Source organism: Mytilus edulis, chromosome 3, assembly GCF_963676685.1.
Source record: "Mytilus edulis chromosome 3, xbMytEdul2.2, whole genome shotgun sequence".
In the NCBI taxonomy this organism is placed as follows: domain Eukaryota; kingdom Metazoa; phylum Mollusca; class Bivalvia; order Mytilida; family Mytilidae; genus Mytilus; species Mytilus edulis.
Window position 1 is genome coordinate 31727418 of NC_092346.1, and position 22545 is coordinate 31749962.

Sequence of the window (22545 nt, forward strand, 5' to 3'; positions counted from 1 at the left end):
AGAGAATCAACTTGGGTGTGAAAAACTTCAAATCAACTTGGAAAATTTCAAAACATTTTGTAAACATGTGAGAAAGGTTTTTCTTCATAGTTAGACAAGATAGATAAAAATTTGTTAGCGGTTGGAAAAAATGGGGAAGTGTAGAGACAATTTATTTTTTTTTAACAATTTTATGTTTTTGTTGAAAAAGTTTTGGAATTTTCATGTGTTTGTTGTCTATTTGTATTGAAATTTTAAGAATTTAGCATAAAAGTTTGGTGATTATTGAAAGTAGAACCATATGTGTAAATCAACCTTGCCTTATTACATATCAAAGTTACTAGTAGTGTTTGCTTTTGTATACAACATGTTACTTAGCAGTTTGTTCCCCATGAATTCTATATTTACATCTGGGAATTGGAATAATTAGCAAAAATAAATAAAAATGAGAAGAATAATATCATTAGGGTTGTCTGCAGGGTGATGAGGAATTTAATGGCATAGGAATCCGAAAGGCTCATCAACTTGTAACTTAATCTCATGAAAAACTTTTAATGGCTCTAAAGAAGTAATTTAGGGCAAAAGATGTTTTCACCAGCCTTCTCCTCTGATCCATTTCATTTCTCAACAAACATTTATCATGAATTAAATGCATTTTTGAATGGTTTAAAGACTTTTGTCAACAATTTGAAGATAAACTGTGAAATTTGGCTAAGTTTCGGTTGTAATTTAGAAGTAAATATCTGTACTGAGGTTGATAGGGGAGGTCAGAGGTCACCTTAGTAATGAGAATTTGTCTAAATCTTGGCAAATGATGATCTAGACTCTGGTTTTTGTGTGGCGCCTCACTTGTATATCAGTCATTAATCATTCCTTAGTGACAGTTTGTCCACAATTAGGCCAAAGTCAAATTATTTTGTTGATAATTAGAAAAGGCCAGTGCAAAAATAATATTGGTTAAAAAGTTATTTTTTTTTTTTTTTTAATTCCAGGTTTATTAATGCAAGGCGAAGAATAGTGCAACCAATGATTGACCAATCAAATAGAGCAGGTAAGAATATGAATATTTTTGTAATATTTGCCACTGGACACTTCAGCAATTAGTATATATTAATTCCCTTATACAAAATATTGGTTTGTTTTTTGCCAAACTTTTATACTAATAACCTAAAAAAAAAATCAAACTTGAAAAATTCATTTAAATTAAAACATAAAACTTTCCATGTATTTTTAACTATGCAAATTTACACTCCTCCCCCTTTCTGGATTTAAACCTTCTGGTATGGAAATACATCAAGCATTTCAATTTCAATCCAAATGGCCATTTAATTGCCTAAGCTTTAAGGATTATAAATTATTGTGACTTGCAGAATGCCAACCTGACAATAGAATACGAACAAAAAAATAAACACAAAAATTATGATTTCCTTTTCTTAATTAAAATCTAATGTATATTGTTTAGTAGGTATAAAAATGACGGAAATGAAATGAAGACATTTGTCATTATAACCACATTACCATTGGTTTTTCTCTATAAAATTCATGACACGGTCATTTTGGCATGTTGCAAATGAAACAATAAACCATTGTAGTCTTACATAATATTAAACCCATAAACCCATCAACTGTCAAAAATATGCAAATAAGAGAAAAGTATTAACTAAATTTACTTCCTTCTGCATGTTCCAGTTATATATATTTAAAAACCTTAAAGATTTTATACATAATTCATAAAGCATTTAGTGCCTTCTAGTATAGTGCAAGTTGATGCCTTTTATTGAGGAATGAACTTTTTTATGTCGTAATAAAAATATTAATTTTTGTCGTCTTTGTTTCTGGTCTTTGTTTCTGCGGAACTTCAACAGTAGTTTGCATAATAATTAGTACTTAAGTGCTTTATAAATATATGCAAACTTGCTTTTTATTTTCTTTTCTATCAATTTCTCACTTGTGCGCTGATATTTTTTATCTACAAGGCTATTTTCGCCCTCGGTATCCTGATATTTTAAAAAGCTATTTAACACAAAATTGGCATATATCATCAACAATTTAGTTTTCATCTGTGGGTTGTTGTTAATTAGCTCTCTGTAAGCAGTCTAAAGGTAAAACTCTGAGATGAAACTTTTATCTTTGGTGGCATGGCTCTTATGCAAATTGCATTTCTTTTAAGCTTGTTATTCTTGACAGAATCTCACATCTCCTGAGGAGCGAAAATCTTTCCAATTGAAATTCCTCTTCCCTCATAACGAGGGTCTGTAAGTGGGTACTAAATGGTTTAAATGTGATCTAGATGTACCTCTAAGTGTTCCCTATCTGTTTTCAGTTTATACAAGGCCATTCTTTGTTTCACATGCTGTTAGGAGTAAGATATTCTCTCAAAAAAACTATGTATATAAGCACTATTGTTCGGCAATAAAAGTGTTTTTTTGTTAATAGCACTTTAGGTTCAAAACAGTAATATTAATTTTGTCGAAATTTCAAATGTCGAAAGTATTAATACAATCGGTGAAGTTTCTAACCACAAATATTTGATCTGAATACAAAATAATTATACTGCATGTAAAAACAGATGTTTCATAAAGATAAATACTAAGGCAAACATAATCATTGTCTTAATCTTTTCAGCACCAGGAGGTCATGGATATAGTCCAGAGAGTATGGGTTGGGATAGCCAGGCCATGGCACATATGAGTCCTCACAGTAAGTAGTTTAAACACCCCTGTACATATTTTGTGTTCTGATAAATTGAAAGATCAGATTAAGATGAATCTGTTAATCTCAGATTAGGCTTAATAGTTCATCAAAGGTTGAGTAAATTTGTTCACAGTTTAAGTGTAATTTGTTCACAATTTAAAAGTTAATGTGAAGCTTAATTGGTTCAAAGGATAAGCTCATAGAAAACAAACAATGTACAAATTGTTAAAGCACATGAAATCTTTCTGAATTAATATTGAGATTGAATGTGAAGGAGATATTGGGTATATACAAATGAGACAGCTACCTAATAACATGTAGAAGAAAAAATAAGACATTTTTTGAAGTTCTGTGTCATATTGGGCTTAAATAAGCAAAGCAAAAGTATATAGCAATGCATACTTATAAAGTGACAATTTAAGTTTGAAAGAATTAATTACATGATAAAAAATTTAATATTATTAATTTTTTTTAATTCCAGTGTTCCAAGGAAGACATGGTAGTGAAATGTATGATCAAATGAAGGGATATTCTCATATGGAAGGACAAAGATACGATATGCTTGGAGTTCAGGGTATGCATAGTAGTGACATGTTCGGAAGTACTGCTGTCACTGGCAGTAGTTCATACTCTCAGATGTCACAGTTACGACCACCAGTTCATTCGCAAGCAATGCTAATACCAGGGCATCCGCATCATATGATGATGGGACACGGAGCCCACGGCATGAGTCCCATGTCAATGGGATCTGCTCAAAGTCCTCCATTACATGGCAGCTTGGACAGTATGGGTGCACACATTCAGGATATTCATGCTGGATAAAAATCAGGAGTAAAACATTGTGCTTTAAAAAGAACAAGGAAATTTGGCTTGGCCTGCGAACATAATTAAGCCAAGGAATAAAGCGTGACTTACAAGTATTTGTGGGTACGGTAGTTTAAAACTACGGCCTATTTTATTACAATCACGGTGATCTCTCAATCATTTAGCAGTCACTCATTGTGTGGAATCTAATTCCTAACGGTTGCAGGCTAGCCAAGGGAAGTAACTGGTGTGCTAGTCAATCTAACAGAGTAAGGGAGTCGACAACTGACTGCAGTTTTAAAACTAGTCTTCACAACTTGTTATAATGGGATATGGGGAAAACTACGCAAAAGTATTATTAAAAAAAAAACGCAGTTCATGTTGACAATGAGTTGCCAAGTATTATATATGTATTTTGTTGTCTCTGGACAAGAAACACGTCTTGGTCACATATGTGCCGCATACCTCATGATGATCAAAATAAATGTACATTTGAATGGCCATGACTTTGTAAAGCATTCCACGTCAAAGTATGTTCTGTCAAACATCAACTCTTCAGTTGAAGGAATATGTTTTTGTGCCATGGAATATTTGAATTTTTTGTCACATGACATTGTTAAACCAATCAGAAGAGTTGCCCTGTAGTGGGGTGACCAATTAAATTAAAGCTTTAAGATTTACCTCATTATTATTCCTTTGTAATTATAGCCAGTTCCATTGTGTTGGAAGTGGACATTTTATTTAATGGTGCATGTTAAAAAAAGTATTTGGTGCAAATTATTTGTATAGTAAAGATGTTTGTTGAATGTATGTTTATATATGTTATTGTGTATGAAAGTGAAAAATCATTATTTGGAGAGTTTTTTCTTTGTGTGACATTTTTATACTTTCTGGCCAGGCTGTTTAGATCTACTTGCAGTTTAATTTGTAAATGTTTTGTTGTTTTTGTTGAAGTTTGTTTGAATATTTTTTTTTTAGATTGAACAAATTTTAAGCTTGATATTTATTCGATCTGCCAGATTTTATTTTTTTTGATAATTAACCAATTTGTTTTTGGTTTGTGATTTGTTACAGAATGATTTTTTTTGTTTTTTTCTTTTATCTAAAAACAAGTACTAAGTTATTTCTAAGTGCTGACCATTTATTTATGATGTTTTTAAAAAAATGTTAAAGTGCAGATTTTAAACTGGCATGTAATTACTACATGTGTATTTAATTGTAAAGTAATATTAATGTCAGAGACTGCTGAAATCTTTCCTTTATCTTTTTGTACTGATTTTAACTAGAGAAAGACATATTTATATGTATATCTGTAGCAATTATTTTAGATTGTTTCAAGATGTCCGATATTACATTTCTTAACTATACTTCTTTTATGATTCCCCAATAAATATATATTTACATTTTTTATCATTTCAATGCCAGAATGAACAAAAAATAACTGAAAAAGATGTATCAAATTTTCAGAAAATCTTAGACAATCATGCACAAGGTTTACCAAAAATACACTGAAATTGATTATTGTCTGAATGTGTCTGACTATGAGAAAATGAAAGATTGCAATGATGTGTGTGGTGAAGTGTGGAGCTGAGCTTGATGCTTAGGGACTTGTGAAAAATTTTAGGGAATTTTAATACGAGATTGTCAAATATTTTGAGCAAAATTCCAGAGAAATAAAAATTGTTGTAATAAACTAATTGCTTGTGTTTTATTATATTTGTTTGTCCAATATGTACCTGTTATTAAATGAGGTGGACGATATCAAAGGGCCATTCATTCAAAACTTGTAAGTCAAAGGAAGGATTTGTATCTTACTATCAAATCCTTGGTAGAAGAAAAGCTGACAACAACAACATGGCAAAAAAAAACAACAAGAAACAACTAGCTTAAATACAAACATGTCAATAAAAAACTTCATAGAAAAATACATTGGCCTTTAGTATCAAAATTATACTTGATTGAAATACAAAAGTGTCAACAAAAAACTTCATAGAAAAATACATTGGCCTTTAGTATCAAAATCATATGTTTGTTAAAATACAAAAATGTCAACAAAAAACTTCATAGAAAAATACATTGGCCTTTAGTATCAAAATTATACTTGATTGAAATACAAAAGTGTCAACAAACAACTTCATAGAAAAATACATTGGCCTTTAGTATCAAAATCATATGTTTGTTAAAATACAAAAATGTCAACAAAAAACTTCATAGAAAAATTCATTGGACTTTAGTATCAAAATTATACTTGATTGAAATACAAAAGTGTCAACAAAAAACTTCATAGAAAAATACATTGGCCTTTAGTATCAAAATCATACTTGATTGAAATACAAAAGTGTCAACAAAAAACTTCATAGAAAAATACATTGGCCTTTAGTATCAAAATCATATGTTTGTTAAAATACAAAAATGTCAACAAAAAACTTCATAGAAAAATACATTGGCCTTTAGTATCAAAATTATACTTGATTGAAATACAAAAGTGTCAACAAAAAACTTCATAGAAAAATACATTGGCCTTTAGTATCAAAATCATACTTGATTGAAATACAAAAGTGTCAACAAAAAACTTCATAGAAAAATACATTGGCCTTTAGTATCAAAATCATACTTGATTGAAATACAAAAGTGTCAACAAAAAACTTCATAGAAAAATACATTCGCCTTTAGTATCAAAATCATACTTGGTTGAAATACAAAAGTGTCGACAAAAAACTTGATAGAAAAATTCATTGGACTTTAGTATCAAAATCATACTTGATTGAAATACAAAAGTGTCAACAAAAAAATATCATAAAAAAATACATTGGCCTTTAGTATCAAAATCATACTTGGTTGAAATACAAAAGTGTCGACAAAAAACTTGATAGAAAAATTCATTGGACTTTAGTATCAAAATCATACTTGGTTAAAATACAAAAACGCCAACAAAAAACTTCATAGAAAAATACATTGGCCTTTAGTATCAAAATCATACTTGGTTGAAATACAAAAGTGTCGACAAAAAACTTGATAGAAAAATTCATTGGACTTTAGTATCAAAATCATACTTGGTTAAAATACAAAAACGCCAACAAAAAACTTCATAGAAAAATACATTGGCCTTTAGTATCAAAATCATACTTGGTTGAAATACAAAAGTGTCGACAAAAAACTTGATAGAAAAATTCATTGGACTTTAGTATCAAAATCATACTTTATTAAAATACAAAAATTCCAACAAAAAAACTTCATAGAAAAATACATTGCCCTTTAGTATCAAAATCATACTGTACAAAATGTATTAAAATACAAAAATGTCCACAAAAAAAATCATAGAAAAATACATTGGCCTTTAGTATCAAAAACACTTGGTTGAAATGAAAAGGAAAAAGAATTCATATCTCAAATTTTCATTCAAAGATAAAATTTCAAATCATCAAAAAAAAGATTCGCACTTGTTGAAACTGAAGATTGAAGATTTAAAAGATGATAAAAATGATCAGTCAAATATTTGATTTTTCCATGATTCATATGGTACCAAAACTAGTTCAGATAAAACCTTCTGATTAGATATAAGAAGATGTGTTATGAGACAAGTCTCCATCCAGGTCAAGGTCTTCAACAAGGAGCCCTGGCTCACACCATACAGCAAGCTATAAAGAGCCCCCAAAATGACTAGTAAGTTTCATTTTTATGCCCCATCTACGATAGTAGAGGGGCATCATGTTTTTTGGTCTGTGTGTCTGCCCACCTACAATAGTAGAGGGGCATTATGTTCTGGTCTGTGTGTCTGTTCGATTGTTCGTTTGTCTGTCCTGCTTCATGTTAAAGTTTTTGGTCAAGGTAGTTTTGGATTAAGTTGAAGTCTAATCAACTTGAAACTTTGTATACCCTATGATACGATCTTTCTAATTTTAATGCCAATTTTGATTTTTTGACCCAAATTTCACTGTCCATTGAACATAGAAAATGATAGTGCAAGTTTCAGGTTAAAGTTTTTGGTCAAGGTAGTTTTTGATTAAGTTGAGGTCCAATCAACTTGACACTTAGTACACATGTTTCCTATGACTTGATCTTTCTAATTTTAATGCCAGATTAGATTTTTCACCCAAATTTCACAGTCCACTAAACATAGAAAATAATAATGCAAGTGGGGCATCGGTGTACTATGGACACATTCTTGTTCTTCATGTCTTTTATCATACAGATACATAAAGTACAACAATTGAGGGAAAGAAAATATGAAATAAAGTCTCCAAATTTTTCCCTTCTGATTTTCATAGTTCATTTTCAGGAATCTTTTGCCTGAAATGCATGACAAATTTATTAAGATCAATTTATATTGTTTATTTCTTTAACAGTCATTCATAAAAGTATGTATATTTATATATTCAAATCTTTTAGAATATGTTGACATGGATTCACCTTCATTTTCATTTCAACTAATATAAAAAAGAAGATGTGGTATGATTGCCAATGAGACAACTATCCACAAAAGACGACCAAAATAACACAGATATTAACAACTATAGGTCACCGTACGGCCTTCAACAATGAGTAAAGCATACTGCATAGTGAGCTATTAAGTTAAGTTTGATTTTTTATACTGAACAATTATACGTTGAGAAATTAAGATAGAAAAAGTACTGTGAAGGTTTTCTTACTTGTTTGGTATCAGTTTTTGTTGATTTAATTTTCCCTTCTATCAACGAAAAATGAAATACATATTTTTATTGAGTTAAAAAGTGTTCATTTTACATCTACAAATTTAAAACATCACAAACCAACATTGATTACACATACCAAAAAATGTTACCAAAGAAGAAAAGCCTCTACCTAGAAAGCTCCCAACAACCATATGTTAAGTATATAACCTTTTATATAGGAGAATATGTGAAATACAACAAAATGAAGGAAAAAATAATATATAAATAGAAAAATAACAAAAAATCTTGATTGACCATTATAAACCAGGCACTTACTATCTGAGGAGGAATAATCAAGAACAAGATTGCAAATATCAAATATGAATAGAAGATCAAAAGAGCATTTCCCAAAAACGAACTGACATCAAATATAATACTATTAAATATGTAGTAACCTAGTGTTATCAGGTTGTCAGTATCAACTATAGTGTTGTCAGTATCCACGATAATAATATCAGAGTTGTCAGTATCCACTGTTGTGTTATCAGAGTTGTCAGTATCCACTGTAGTGTTATCAGAGTTGTCATTATCCACTGTAATGTTATCAGAGTTGTCAGTATCCACTGTAGTGTTATCAGAGTTGTCAGTATCCACTGTAATGTTATCAGAGTTGTCAGTATCCACTGTAGTGTTATCAGAGTTGTCATTATCCACTGCAATGTTATCAGAGTTGTCAGTATCCACTGTAGTGTTATCAGAGTTGTCAGTATCCACTGTAGTGTTATCAGAGTTGTCAGTATCCACTGTAGTGTTATCAGAGTTGTCAGTATCCACTGCAGTGTTATCAGAGTTGTCATTATCCACTGCAATGTTATCAGAGTTGTCAGTATCCACTGTAGTGTTATCAGAGTTGTCAGTATCCACTGTAGTGTTATCAGAGTTGTCATTATCCACTGCAATGTTATCAGAGTTGTCAGTTTCCACTTTAATGTTATCAGAGTTGTCAGTTTCCACTCTAATGTTATCAGAGTGGTCAGCATCTACTGTAAGGTTTTCAAAGTTGTCAGTATCTACTGTAGGGTTATGAAAACTGTAGATACCTAGAATAGATATCAGAGTTGTTGGTACCTGTTATAGTGTTTTCTGTGGAGTTAATATCTACTATAGTGTTTCCAGAGCTATCAGTATCCACTTATTGTTTTCAGAGTTGTCAATCTCAACTGCAGTGTAATAAGAGTTGTCAGAATCGACTGTAGTGTTATCAGAGTTGTCAGTATCAACTGTAGTGTAATGTCCATTATAATATTATCAGAGTTGTCAGTATCGACTGTAGTGTTTTCCGAGTTGTTAGTATCGACTGTAGTGTTATCAGAGTTGTAAGTATCTACTGTAGTGGTACATAGTTGTCAGTATCGAATGTAGTGTTATCAGAGTTGTAAGTATCTACTGTAGTTTTATTAAAGTTATCACTATCTACTTGGTGTTTCCTAAGTTGTCAGTATCCACTGTAGTGTTTCCAGAGCTGTCAGTATCCACTCAGTGTTTTCAGAGTTGTCAGTCTCAACTGCAGTGTAATAAGAGTTGTCAGAACCTACTGTAGTGTTATCAGAGTTGTCAGTATCGACTGTAGTGTTATCAGAGTTGTCAGTATCGACTATAGTGTTATCAGAGTTGTTAGTATCAACTTAAATGTTATCAGAATTGTCAATATTCACTGTATTGTAATAAGAGTTGTCAGTACCCATTGTAGTGTTATCAGAGTTGTCAGTATCGACTGTAGTGTTATCAGAGTTGTTAGTATCCACTTAAATGTTATCAGAATTGTCAATATTCACTGTATTATAATAAGAGTTGTCAGTACCCACTGTAGTGTTACTAGAGTTGTCGGTATCCATTGTAGTGTTATCAGAGTTTTCAGTTTCCACTGTAATGTTATCAGAGTTGTCAGTTTCCACTCTTATCTTATCAGAGTTGTCAGTTTCCACTCTAATGTTATCAGAGTTGTCAGCATACACTCTAATGTTATCAGAGTTGTCAGTTTCCATGGTAGTGGTCCAAGAGTTTTGAGTATCTACTGTAGTGTTATCAGGGTTGTCAGTATTCACTATAGAGTTATCAGATTTGTCAGTATCAACTATAGTGTTATTAGGAATGTAAGTTTCAACTGTCGTGTAATCAAATTGTCAGTATCCAGTAATATAATGAAATTCAAAACAGTGTGGCTGTGGCCATTGATTGACACATTAAATTCATCCATTGACTGGGACAATTTAGGTGAACGTTTTTATGTAACGACCACTGCTCACTATGTACTTTTTAAAGACACTTAAACTATGGGGTCACAAAAGGTTCTCAACACCTTAATAAAGTTATTCGAAAAATTAATCAGAAATAACACGATGGTTTGATTTATATCAATTATATAAATAAAAACATATAGGTTATTCCTGATTAATTTTTCGAATTATTTTATAATTAAAGGCGTTAAGAAACCTTTGGTGACCCCACATTTTAAATGTCTATCGTAGGTACGTCGTGAACAGTGGTCGTTACAGACAAACGTTCACGTAAATTGTCCCAGTCAATGGATGAATTTAATGTGTCAATCAATGGCCACAGCCACACTGTTTTGAATTTCATTCTATGTTATCAAAGTTGTCAGTATCAAGTAATATGTTATCAAAGTTGTCAGTATCCAGTAATATGTTATCAAAGTTGTCAGAATCCACTGTGGTGTTATGATCAGAGTTGTCAGAATCCACTGTAGTGTTATCAAAGTTGTCAGTATCCACTATAGTATTATCAGAGTTGTCAGTTGTCTCTTAATTGATATCAGAGTTGTGTCCAGTCATATTATCAGATTTGTCACACGTTTAACCAACTTTTAAGTCTGAACGACTTTCTAACATGTATATATTTATATATCAAATATGAATAGCTACAAATAAACTCAAAGTGATAACCATAAAAAATAATAAATGTATCCACAGACAATATTCGTAGATAATCGTGTTCTTTTCTTTTATATTCAGCATTATTTATCTTGTTATCACAATGAAATAAATCTTATATCTTTAATCATTGTATTGATGTAATATTACATATTTGTAGGTATTAATTTTTGTCATACTAGTATCTTTATTTTGTCTTTTGTGTTATTTTCAGAAATAAAGTCGGTTGTATTTACTTTGTTAGCCAGATCTGTAATGAGTCAACCAGTTTTTAGTCAGATGTTTTGTTATCGTGTTATTGGGTTTTTGTTATTACCTTGATATTTTGTTGAGTAAATGTTAAATCTTCCAAACCAGTGTTATTGACATATTTATCGCTTTTCATCATGATTCGTCACAGTGCTATTATCAGATATCTCGTTCGTCAAAACGTTATTGTTAAAATCATGATTAGTCGGTTTATAATTGTTAGAATCAATGGGTTACTGACAAAAGTATGTTTGATTTTAAGTCATTGTTATAATCTTAATAACAATAATTTTAATAACAATCATGTGTTAAATATTACTCAATGTGTTATTGTTAGAATCATGATATTAGTCAATGAGTTATTGTTAGAATCATGATATTAGTCAATGAGTTATTGTTAGAATCATGATATTAGTCAATGTGTTATTGTTAAAGTCATGATATTAGTCAATGAGTAATTGTTTGAATCATAATATTAGTTTTTATCATATATTTAGGAGTAAATACAGTAGTTTTGAATATATGATAAATAGCCTGCTGTTTAATCCATATCGCGCAACATTAATACGCACCCTTTATCGCATGGCTACCCTTTATCGCACCCCTACTCGGATTTACAGTTAGTCAATGTGTTATTGTTAGAACCATGATATTATTCAATGTGTTATTGTTGCAACCATGATATATTAGTCAATGTGTTATTGTTTTAATCATAATATTAGTCAATGTGTTATTGTTAGAATCATAATATTAATCAATGTGTTATTGTTTTAATCATAATATTAGTCAATGTGGTGTTGTTAGAATCATAATATAAGTCAATGTATTGTTGTTAGAATCATAATATTAGTCAATGTGTTATTGTTAGAATCATAATATTAGTCAATGTGTTATTGTTAGAATCATAATATTAGTCAATATGTTATTGTTAGAATCATAATATTAGTCAATGTATTATTGTTAGAATCATAATATTAGTCAATGTGTTATTGTTTTAATCATAATATTAGTCAATGTGTTATTGTTTTAATCATAATATTAGTCAATGTGTTATTGTTTTAATCATAATATTAGTCAATGTGTTATGTTAGAATCATAATATTAGTCAATGTATTATTGTTTTAATCATAATATAAGTCAATGTGTTATTGTTTTAATCATAATATTAGTCAATGTGTTATTGTTTTAATCATAATATTAGTCAATGTGTTATTGTTAGAATCATAATATTAGTCAATGTATTATTGTTAGAATCATAATATTAGGCAATGTGTTATTGTTTTAATCATAATATTAGTCAATGTATTATTGTTAGAATCATAATATTAGTCAATGTGTTATTGTTAGAATCATAATATTAGTCAATGTGTTATTGTTAGAATCATAATATTAGTCAATGTGTTATTGTTTTAATCATAATATTAGTCAATGTGTTGTTGTTAGAATCATGATATTAGTCAATGTGTTATTGTTAGAATCATAATATTAGTCAATGTGTTATTGTTTTAATCATGATATCATCGACAGATATATTGTCGATTTTGATCTGAGCGTCACTGATGAGTCTTATGTAGACGAAACGCGCGTTTGGCGTATAAAATTATAATCCTGGTACTTTTGATAACTATTTACACCAGCGGGTCGATGCCACTGCTGGTGGACGTTTCGTCCCCGAGGGTATCACCAGCCCAGTAGTCAGCACTTTGGTGTTGACATGAATATCAATTATATGGTCATTTTTATAAATTTTCTGTTTACAAAACTTTGAATTTTTCGAAAAACTAAGGATTTTCTTACCCCAGGAGTAGATTACCTTAGCCATATTTGGCACAACTTTTAGGAATTTTTGATCCTCAATGCTCTTCAACTTTGTATTTATTTGGCTTTTTAACTATTTTGATCTGAGCGTCACTGATGCGTCTTATGTAGACGAAACGCGCGTCTGGCGTATAAAATTATAATCCTGGTACTTTTGATAACTTTCGACATCATATTATTGTTAGACTCGTTATTGATCCACGTGTTATTAGTTCATGTATTATGGTTGAAATCATGATTAGTAATAGTTTTATCGTGTTATTGTTAGATGTGTCATTAGTCATTATGTTATTGTTAAAATCGTGATATTAGTCGATGTGTTATTGATAGAATGATGATGTTCTTTATAACGTTTTTGTTAAAATCATTATAAGTCAGTATGTTAGTATTTGAATAGTTTTTGTGACTATTCTGTTGTTGTTAGTACATCGATTGTCATTACACTTTGTTGTTAGTACATCGATTGTCATTACACTTTGTTGTCAAATTGGTCATTTTGTTATTGTCAAATTAGTCGTTTTGTTATTGTCAAATTCGTCGTTTTGTTATTGTCGGATTTGTATCGCGCGGCAAAATGCAAGATGGCTCGTTATTCATGTTCTTATTAACAAATGTATATTGGTATAACCATATCATCGATCATTAAGTTGTTGTTAGATTATCGCTAGCCATTTTATATATCTATCAATTATTACACATTCAACACACTGGTCATAGCGTTATTTCAAAATTATTAAAAAATTAGTTGACCATTATAGATGAGGAAAGATTCATCGGTCATTGTCAGACTTGCTATTGATACTTATATATCAGATTTAGAATTAACGATGTGTTAACTACGGTAAATACAATGGTATTTTCATATTTTCGAATTTGTTATTATTGTGTTTTGTAACGTTATAATCATTATCGGCTAGGTTAAGATGTTACTGTTAGATCTATCGTTGGCCATTCTGTTATTGTCATATTTATAACTGATTATAGCCCAAATGTCAGATTTGTAACTGATTATCGGCCCTTTTGTCAGATTAATAACTGATTATCGCCATGTTGTCAGATTTGTAACTGATTATCGTCCCTTTTGTCAGATTTGTAACTGGTTATCGTCTTATTGTCAGATTTATAAATTATCGTTGGTTAGTGTAATACTGTTAGGTATGCCGTTCGTCAATATACTAGTAAAATTGTCAGAATAATAACTGCTCATTGTGCGTTTGTCCAATTTATAATCCCTCACTTTGTAAAGTTTACTCCGGTATGTCATTTCATTTTGGTCATTGTGTTGTTTTCAGATATATCGCTGGCAAATATGTGCTATTGCCACCTTGGTAGCAGGTTATTGTACTTTTATAAGAATTATAACCACTGTTTATGCTAATTGATTACTAGTATATATTCCTTTGTATTTTGATACCTCCTTTGTCAGTCGTGGGTTCGTACTTTTATTAGATATATCGATCATTGGCTATTTTAAAGTATGTTTAATATCAGTCATTATCGCATTGACATATTTAAGTTAGTCATTGTGTTAATGTCCGATTTACGTTAGTCATTGTGTGAATTCTCTGGGTTTGTCATTGTGTTAATGTCAGAATTAAGTTGGTCATTGTGTTAATGTCAGATGATAATTGTATTAATGTTTTGAGATGCTCATAGCGGTATGGCAGCTTTAAGTTGTTCATTGTGTTTATGTTTTAAGCTTGTAATTATGTTAATGATAAACTTTTCTGATTGACATATAGTTGCATTTTGTTTTTGACTGCTTCCATTTACAACTGCACCATTGTTCTGTTTGCAACTGTTCCATTGCCCGTTGTTTAATAGCAGCTTTAATGTTGCTCATTGTGTTGTTTGCAGCTGTGTCATTGCCCATTTTTTGTTGGCTGCATTTTCATTTATCATAGTGCTTTTTGCATCTGTATCACTACTCATTGTGTGTCGGGAAATTGATCACTGCTTATTGGGTTGTTTGCAGCTGTTCCATTGCTCATTTTGTGTAGGCAGCATTTTAGTTGTTCATTGTGTTGTTTGCAGCTGTACTGATGTGAAATGGCAGCTTTTACGTTGCTCATTGTCTTTGCACCTTCACCATTATTCATGTTATGTTGGCAGAATTATCTTTGCTTATGTTTTGCAGCTGTATCATTGCTCTAGCTTACCATGTTAAATGCAGTTGTTCCGTTGTTTGTATTGACAGCTTCATCATTATTCTTTGTTTTGTGTGCAGCAGTGCCATTGCTCGTTTTGTATATGTCGTTAATTGTTTCATTGCTCGTTTTGTATATGTCGTTAATTGTTTCATTGCTCGTTTTGTATATGTCGTTAATTGTTTCATTGCTCGTTTTGTATATGTCGTTAATTGTTTCATTGCTCGTTTTGTATATGTCGTTAATTGTTTCATTGCTCGTTTTGTATATGTCGTTAATTGTTTCATTGTTCGTTTCGTGTTCGCAACTATACCATTGTTTTGTTTGCAATGCCCTATTGCTCATTTGGTGTTAGCAGCATAATCATTGTGTTGTTAACAGCTATATATATCATTTCCCATTTTTTGGTGTCTATATTATTGATCGTCGTACATTGTGCTTTTTTGCAATTTTTCATTGCAAATGATAAATAAAGCCAACAGTAGTATACCGCTGTTAAATAGTCATAAATCGATTGAGAGAAAACAAATCCGGGTTACAAACTAAAACCGAGGGCAACACATCAACTATAAGAGGAAAACAACGAAACAACAGAAACAACAGAAACATTGAAATGCAACAACAAACAAACGACAATGCAAAACACACAGAAACTATAAGATAACAAATGTCATTTTCCTGACTTGGTACAGGACATTTTTATAACAAAATGGTGAGTTTAAACCTCGTTTTGTTGCTAGCCCACCCTGGCGCTTTTATGGCAATGTAAAATATACCACTAAAATGACAGCATTACATGACAGGATTACAGTACAAATAAATGTAAAAACAATCAGGACAGAATAATATACAAATAAACAATATAATAGAACATTTCGACATGGTCCACAGAATAATAACGAATACGCAAAACAACCTAGGACAGCACACAAAAAACTGAACCACGAACTGTCCGTCATACATCTGTATCAAAACCACAAAAGTGACCTTACATGATATTTAAAAAAAAAGGAAAGGATATAAATCAAGATTAGGTTTGTAATTATGTTATTTGATGTATTTTATAACAATTGCAATGTACAAGAATATTTAATATAGAATTGTGTTAGTAATAAGTTAATTAACTGTATTAAATAGCTATGTTCGTATTTTTTCTAAATCAAACTGTAAAACAAATAACACCTTTATCATATATGCATGGCTCGTTGTTCTTTTTTTTTTATATACTTATAGTCGTGCTCATTGAGACGTCATTATGTTTCTAGCAAATGATAACAAACATATCAAACTAATTTTGCTGATTTAGTGTACCATTATCTACCTTAGGAAATGTCTGTATCAAGCCAGAACTATGACAGTTGTTTTACATTAGTTTGATGAGTTTGAAAATTTGATTTTGCAATTTGATGAGGGTCTTTTATTTTTGAATTTTCCTTAGAGTTTGGTATTTTTGTTATTTACTTTTATTAGTAGTTCTATGATTGGTCGTTGTGTTATTTTTGTTATTTACTCTTGTTAGTAGTTCTATGATTGGTCGTTGTGTTATTTTTGTTATTTACTCTTGTTAGTAGTTCTATGATTGGTCGTTGTGTTATTTTTGTTATCTACTTTTGTTAGTAGTTCTGTGATTGGTCGTTGTGTTGAGTTTGCTGCATCATTGAAGTGTTATTACTGCTTACAATTTCTTTTGCGTGTTGTTCTATCCTTCTTGGTGCAACATTTCCTAATAAAGTGTTGTCAGTTTTGTATTCACTGAAATCATGCATTGTATATTCGGTTTTTAGGGTACGGTGCATCTTTGAACGTTACTCGTCTGATATACAAATCGACTCCTTCTGTTTTAGAAGGTTAGTTATCATTCATCTTTTATTTTTCGACGTATCTTTGCTTATTGTATTGTTAGCAAATTTGTCTTTGTTCGTTTGATATTTTGGCAGATTCTGTTTTGTTCGCTGAGTAATTAGCAGATTTATCTTTCTTCAGTAAGTTTTTAGCAGATTAATCACTGCTTCAATGATATTGGCAGAACTATGTCAGTTCATTGTTCATTGTGTTGCTTGTATGTTCACACATTAACCGTTGTTTTAAGGAGTTATCCATATAAAGATAGGATGATGTGGTATGATAGTCCATATGACAACTATCCACTTGGGTTATACAGTGCACTCTAAAAGATAACAACACCACGCACAAACAGCCATTTTGACACAACTATCCACCATTTTGTTCCTTTCTTGCCGATTTTTTTTTTACGAAATAATGAAATGAATAAAAGGAAAATGTGTTTGTTAAAGGCCAGTTGAAGGCGCGGCATTTTCTCATTGGTGTCCTTCTGTCCTTGTGTTCTGTTCTTTGGTCGGGTTGTTGTCTCTTTTATACATTCCCTGTTTCCGTCCTCGTTTTTATTGGACTGCAAATAGAATCGTACATTATATTAGAAGATTCGATAACTGTTTTGTTTTTGTTTTTGTAGAACCATTGTTTTCACGTTGCCATAATCTAAGCTTACGGATCCCGAGCAAATTTGCCATTTCTTGTGTTGCTATGCATATAGATCCGTTTTCTTTACATTTTTCCTCTTGTCATAGGCGGAGTGTATTTCATTGCTTTCAAATAGTTGAAATGATTTTAGTTTGATTAAGTTATTTATACAATCATAAAAATTACTTTTATTTGAGGGGTGGACGTATTAACTTGGAGCAAAACCTCTGTTATCCAGGGTTTTTGATAGTGTGCTGATCGTCATTGAATATTTTTGTAGACTTCAATGATTCATATATTTATCAACCAAAGTATACGGCATTGGAAGACTAGAATTCCTCAAACTAAATCAACAAATAAGACAAGAAATGCAAAAGCAAAATAATAAATAATGAACAGAAAGATTTCGAAATAAAAACCTCAGGCTCTTGTGAGACAGACTTCGCTTACTGAGACCAATGCGTCCACTTTATTAGAACTTCCCTATCAAACTAAGAACTTTGTCATGGCAATTAATTGGAATTTATTATTGGTTATTTTGATTTTTCTATATTATTTAAGCGGCTTTGACTTGTTCTTTCGCATTTGCTGTTGTCCGCAGCTTTTCTGTAGCACTATATGTTGCTAGGTAGAGCTAATATGTATACTCAAAGTTTGTTTTTAACGGGCCAATTGTCCAACTGGGAGCTCTATATCTTGCTATCGGATTAAATCTTTAGATACGCGCTTCCTTGTTTGTCTTTACCTAAGCTTTGGTTGATATGAGGTCAGACTTGTGCCTCGGTCTAAAATGAGGTCATCTACTATAGAATTGGTTTAGTTTTTTATGGACTAACGTTTTCAGCTATAGTCAGTGATGACAGTGATGTTGCTTCGCATCACACACAAGTCAGCTCATTCTGTTCTGAAATTCAAGTTTTTACCATAAGAAATAGATACATTTTGTGACCTGTTTTATTTATCTATTTAAGAAAATATTTATCTGATAAATAAATTATTTATTTATTTATTGTCTTTTTTTCCATTCCTTTTTTTTCTTCTACTTTTTTTCAATTTTCTTGCTTTTTAACTAATTGTTTATATAATTATTCATTTAGTTATTTTTATTCATTTATTTCACTTTCTTTAACTAATTCTTTATATATCTATTTAGAAATTTATATATTTATTTATTTAGTTTCATTTTGATGTTCAGTGGTTTGGTCCTCGACATTCTTGTATCATAATTTTTTGGACGTTAGCGTTAAACAATAAATTATCTTTGTTCAATATGTTGTAACCTCTGTTTAATTTAGACATCAAAGTGTCGTCTGTTCAATGGTGTTCAATTCTTAAACGTCAACAAATCTTTTTTTCAAATCTAAACCTTTTTTAATTTGATGACGTGTATCATAAGTATTTAATTTAATCAGATAACTTGGAGTGATAAAAGAAACAAGAAAAGGACCGATTCAAATCGGAAGTTTATAAATACTACTTTGAATTTTGATATTTGGTCGGTTATAGTGTACAGTGGGTGCAGACGGGCTATAAAAATACCTAGGCGTTTATAATTAGTTATGCTGCATGGCGATGACTGAATGTGCTTAGCACCATTTTTAATTTTCAATGCAAATGACCACTTTCATAAAGAGATGTTTATCATATAACGATATGCGATAAGGTGTATCATTTTCAAAGCTTCGATTTAAAAACGTTATTAACGAAAGGTTTTAATTTTCACTGCTTCGGGTCCTTTTTTTTTAATTATTTGATCAAATCTATAATGAGTTTTTGGGAAATAAAGTTTGTATATGATTTTGATAAGGGAGATCAATCATCGACGCTTGTTTTGTTTCTTTGAGATGGGTACCGAAAGTAAAGTAAATAAACATTCGGGACTGATCTACTCAGTAATCTAAGGCCAAACGTGTGGTTTTCTTTGTTTTGGGACTGATCTACTCAGTAATCTAAGGCCAAACGTGTGGTTTTCTTTGTTTTAGGACTGATCTACTCAGTAATCTAAGGCCAAACGTGTGGTTTTCTTTGTTGATCTACTCAGTAATCTAAGGCCAAACGTGTGGTTTTCTTGGTTTTGCATCAGGTTTTTAATGATCTCCAAAAAGGAAAAAAAGGAAATTGAGTAAAAGTAAAATGCAGGGTTTTTTAAGAACATATTTGAAATTTAGTGATATGTTTATGTCCTGGTCTGATTTTAAAGTGCACGAAAAAGGAAAAATAACAAAAATACTGAACCTCAAGGAAATCCAAATCTGAAAGTCCCTTATCATATGGTAAAATCCATAGCTCAAACAGTCAAACGAAATATGGAAAAAAAACTCATATTCCTGACTTGATATGTAGAAATTTTTAGATTAAAACTGGTTTTATAGCTAGCTAAACCTTTCACTTCTATGACATTCGCTTAAGGTAGATCATAAGTATATACTTTTGGAGACCGATTTTTCTTATAATTATCAAAAATGAAGATTATAATAAAGGCTTTTTTTTCTCAATAATATGATAAAAAAGAATGAGTCGCCGCGCTATTTTTCAAGCTATGAGTCGTTGAAAATTGCCTAAATTTGGTTAGATTGTTCATGTAAAAACCCATTTATGTGCATAAAAAAAATTGAATGATGTCGTCAGAACTGTTCGCTATTGACGACAAAATATTACGGAATCGTCTGCAAAGTCCAGCAATGTCGGACATATATAAATAAGTTCTGTAAAACCCGTTTCTCGATCACGTCCAATTGTATTCAAATTGATTTAACATAACTCGTAAACAAAACTAAACAAAAAACTGAAGTATTTCATATAGGTAAACACGTAGACCTGGTGTCTATATCACTTTCATCCGTTTTAGTAAAGTTACTTACTAAAGAGTATATAATTTACTTATGTTAATACTCGCTGATCATTTATAGGGCTGGAAATGTACTATTAATAAAAGCAACAGTAGTATACCGCGGTTCGAAAGTCATAAATCGATTGAAAGAAAAAACAAATCCGGGTTATAAACGGCTTAAACCGAGAGAAACACATCAAATATAAGATGAAAATAACGAAACAACAGAAACACTGAAGTGTACAAAAAACAAACGACAATGCAACATACACAGAAACGAACTATGAGATAACAACTGCTCTTTTCCTTGATATAGGACATTTTAAGAAAAAAATGTTGGGTTGAACCTAGTTTTGTGGCTAGCTCGCACTTTTATGAAAACTGGTCAATTAATTTAATGTTATTGATAGACATCATCAGTATAGGTCCATAGAAACAACAATATAGAAACAATTTCCAGTTTAACACAGATAGTTCACTGATAGAGCTGCGATGAGGTGGAAGATATACATCATGTTTTTCTTCATTGTCATTTCAATGAATAATCAATGAATAATCAGCAGAACGAAAAGATATTTTTAGAGAACATATAAATAGAATGATAATAATAAATAATTGTGACGCAAGTTGTCCCGATACACAAAATCTAAAACTCTTAACCCGAAATAAAACCCTTCTTATAGGCTAGCTGTCTCTGATTTTATAAATCAATTATTCACGTCATTCGGACTTTGGTAGATATTTGTGTCATTGCAATTACTGTAAAATCAACCTTTTTTCGCGATTAGAAATATAACGCGCATATAAATCGTCGCGAAAATGTCAAATTGCTGCTGTAGAAAGGTCTTAACGCAAAATAAAGTAAACGCGAAAATAAGTTGGTTTACATGTATACCACATCTCCTTATGTTTATTTATGTTCACATCTGTGTACCAAAAGTTTATTTTTTCTCATATATATCTTATAGTTTTGTTTGTTTTTTGTTTGTTTGTGTGTTTACTTGTTTATGTTACTATTTCGTTGTCTTCGTGTCTTTGTAGCCTTGGCCAATGTAGGGGTGAATGTAAGAGAATAAATAAATAGAAATGTTTTTCTTTTTTTTTATGTGTACATAATAATGAAGTGTAATGTATTGAATAAATAAAGAAATCTTATGTTTTAATACACATAAAAATAGTTCCACACAATGTTGAACGGTTTGCTCTACTGTCAGTAAGTTGGGCTTAGACTATACATAGAAAAATATGGAAAAAAAACACTTTATAAATTTCATGCGTCCGAAGTGCCTTTTTTACATTTACCTTCAAAGCTGGATAGTTGAAAGCTCAGCTAAATAAATAAATATAGATAAAAAAGAAATGTATTATATGTATTTACATGTTTAACCCCGCCGCATTTTTGCGCCTGTCCCAAGTCAGGAGCCTCTGGCATTTGTTAGTCTTGTATTATTTTAATTTTAGTTTCTTGTGTACAATTTGGAAATTAGTATGGCGTTCATTATCACTGGACTAGTAAATATTTGTTTAGGGGCCAGCTGAAGGACGCCTTCGGGTGCGGAATTTCTCGCTACATTGAAGACCTGTTGGTGACCCTCTGCTGTTGTTTTTTATTGGTCGGGTTGTTGTCTCTTTGACACATTCCCCATTTCCATTCTCAATTTTATTTAGAATGAATTTTAGGTTTATATTGATAATAAAAGAATACAATTAAATACATAATATATTTTTCATCGCGTATGTTTCATAAAAATGTTATATTTTATAATAAAAATTGTAAGCACGTTTCTTTCATGAACTTTAAATATATTAACTGATTTTAATTCAATAGAAGACAAAGTTACCTCGAGAACAAAGGAAAGAATTTACAATTTACATTTTTGGTATTTTATATTAAAATAAATATTTTATTGGAAACATTTGTATGCTTTAATCCTCCCAACAATATCCTGTTTGTTCGGTAT

General features: G+C 30.9%; 2 protein-coding genes across 5 annotated transcripts in view; one reads left to right on the top strand and one right to left on the bottom strand.

Moving 5' to 3' along the window:
- Positions 1-5174, top strand: part of LOC139516238 (homeobox protein Meis1-like) — a 66400-nt gene extending 61226 nt beyond the window's left edge. For all 4 annotated transcript variants that reach the window (XM_071306231.1, XM_071306229.1, XM_071306232.1 and 1 more), the window contains 3 exons: positions 972-1030; positions 2605-2679; positions 3155-5174. In XM_071306231.1, coding sequence (XP_071162332.1) covers positions 972-1030; positions 2605-2679; positions 3155-3495 — 475 coding nt within the window. In that variant the 3' untranslated portion in view covers positions 3496-5174. The remainder of the gene's footprint in view (positions 1-971; positions 1031-2604; positions 2680-3154) is intronic.
- A 2578-nt stretch (positions 5175-7752) lies between these two features.
- On the bottom strand, positions 7753-10153 carry LOC139515175 (germ cell nuclear acidic protein-like). The gene is made up of 3 exons (XM_071304737.1): positions 9970-10153; positions 8763-9208; positions 7753-7767 (listed from the first exon to the last, which is right to left on the bottom strand). The coding sequence occupies exons 1-3, from the start codon at positions 10151-10153 to the stop codon at positions 7753-7755; spliced, it is 645 nt and encodes a 214-aa protein (XP_071160838.1).
- Between the last annotated feature and the right edge of the window lie 12392 nt (positions 10154-22545).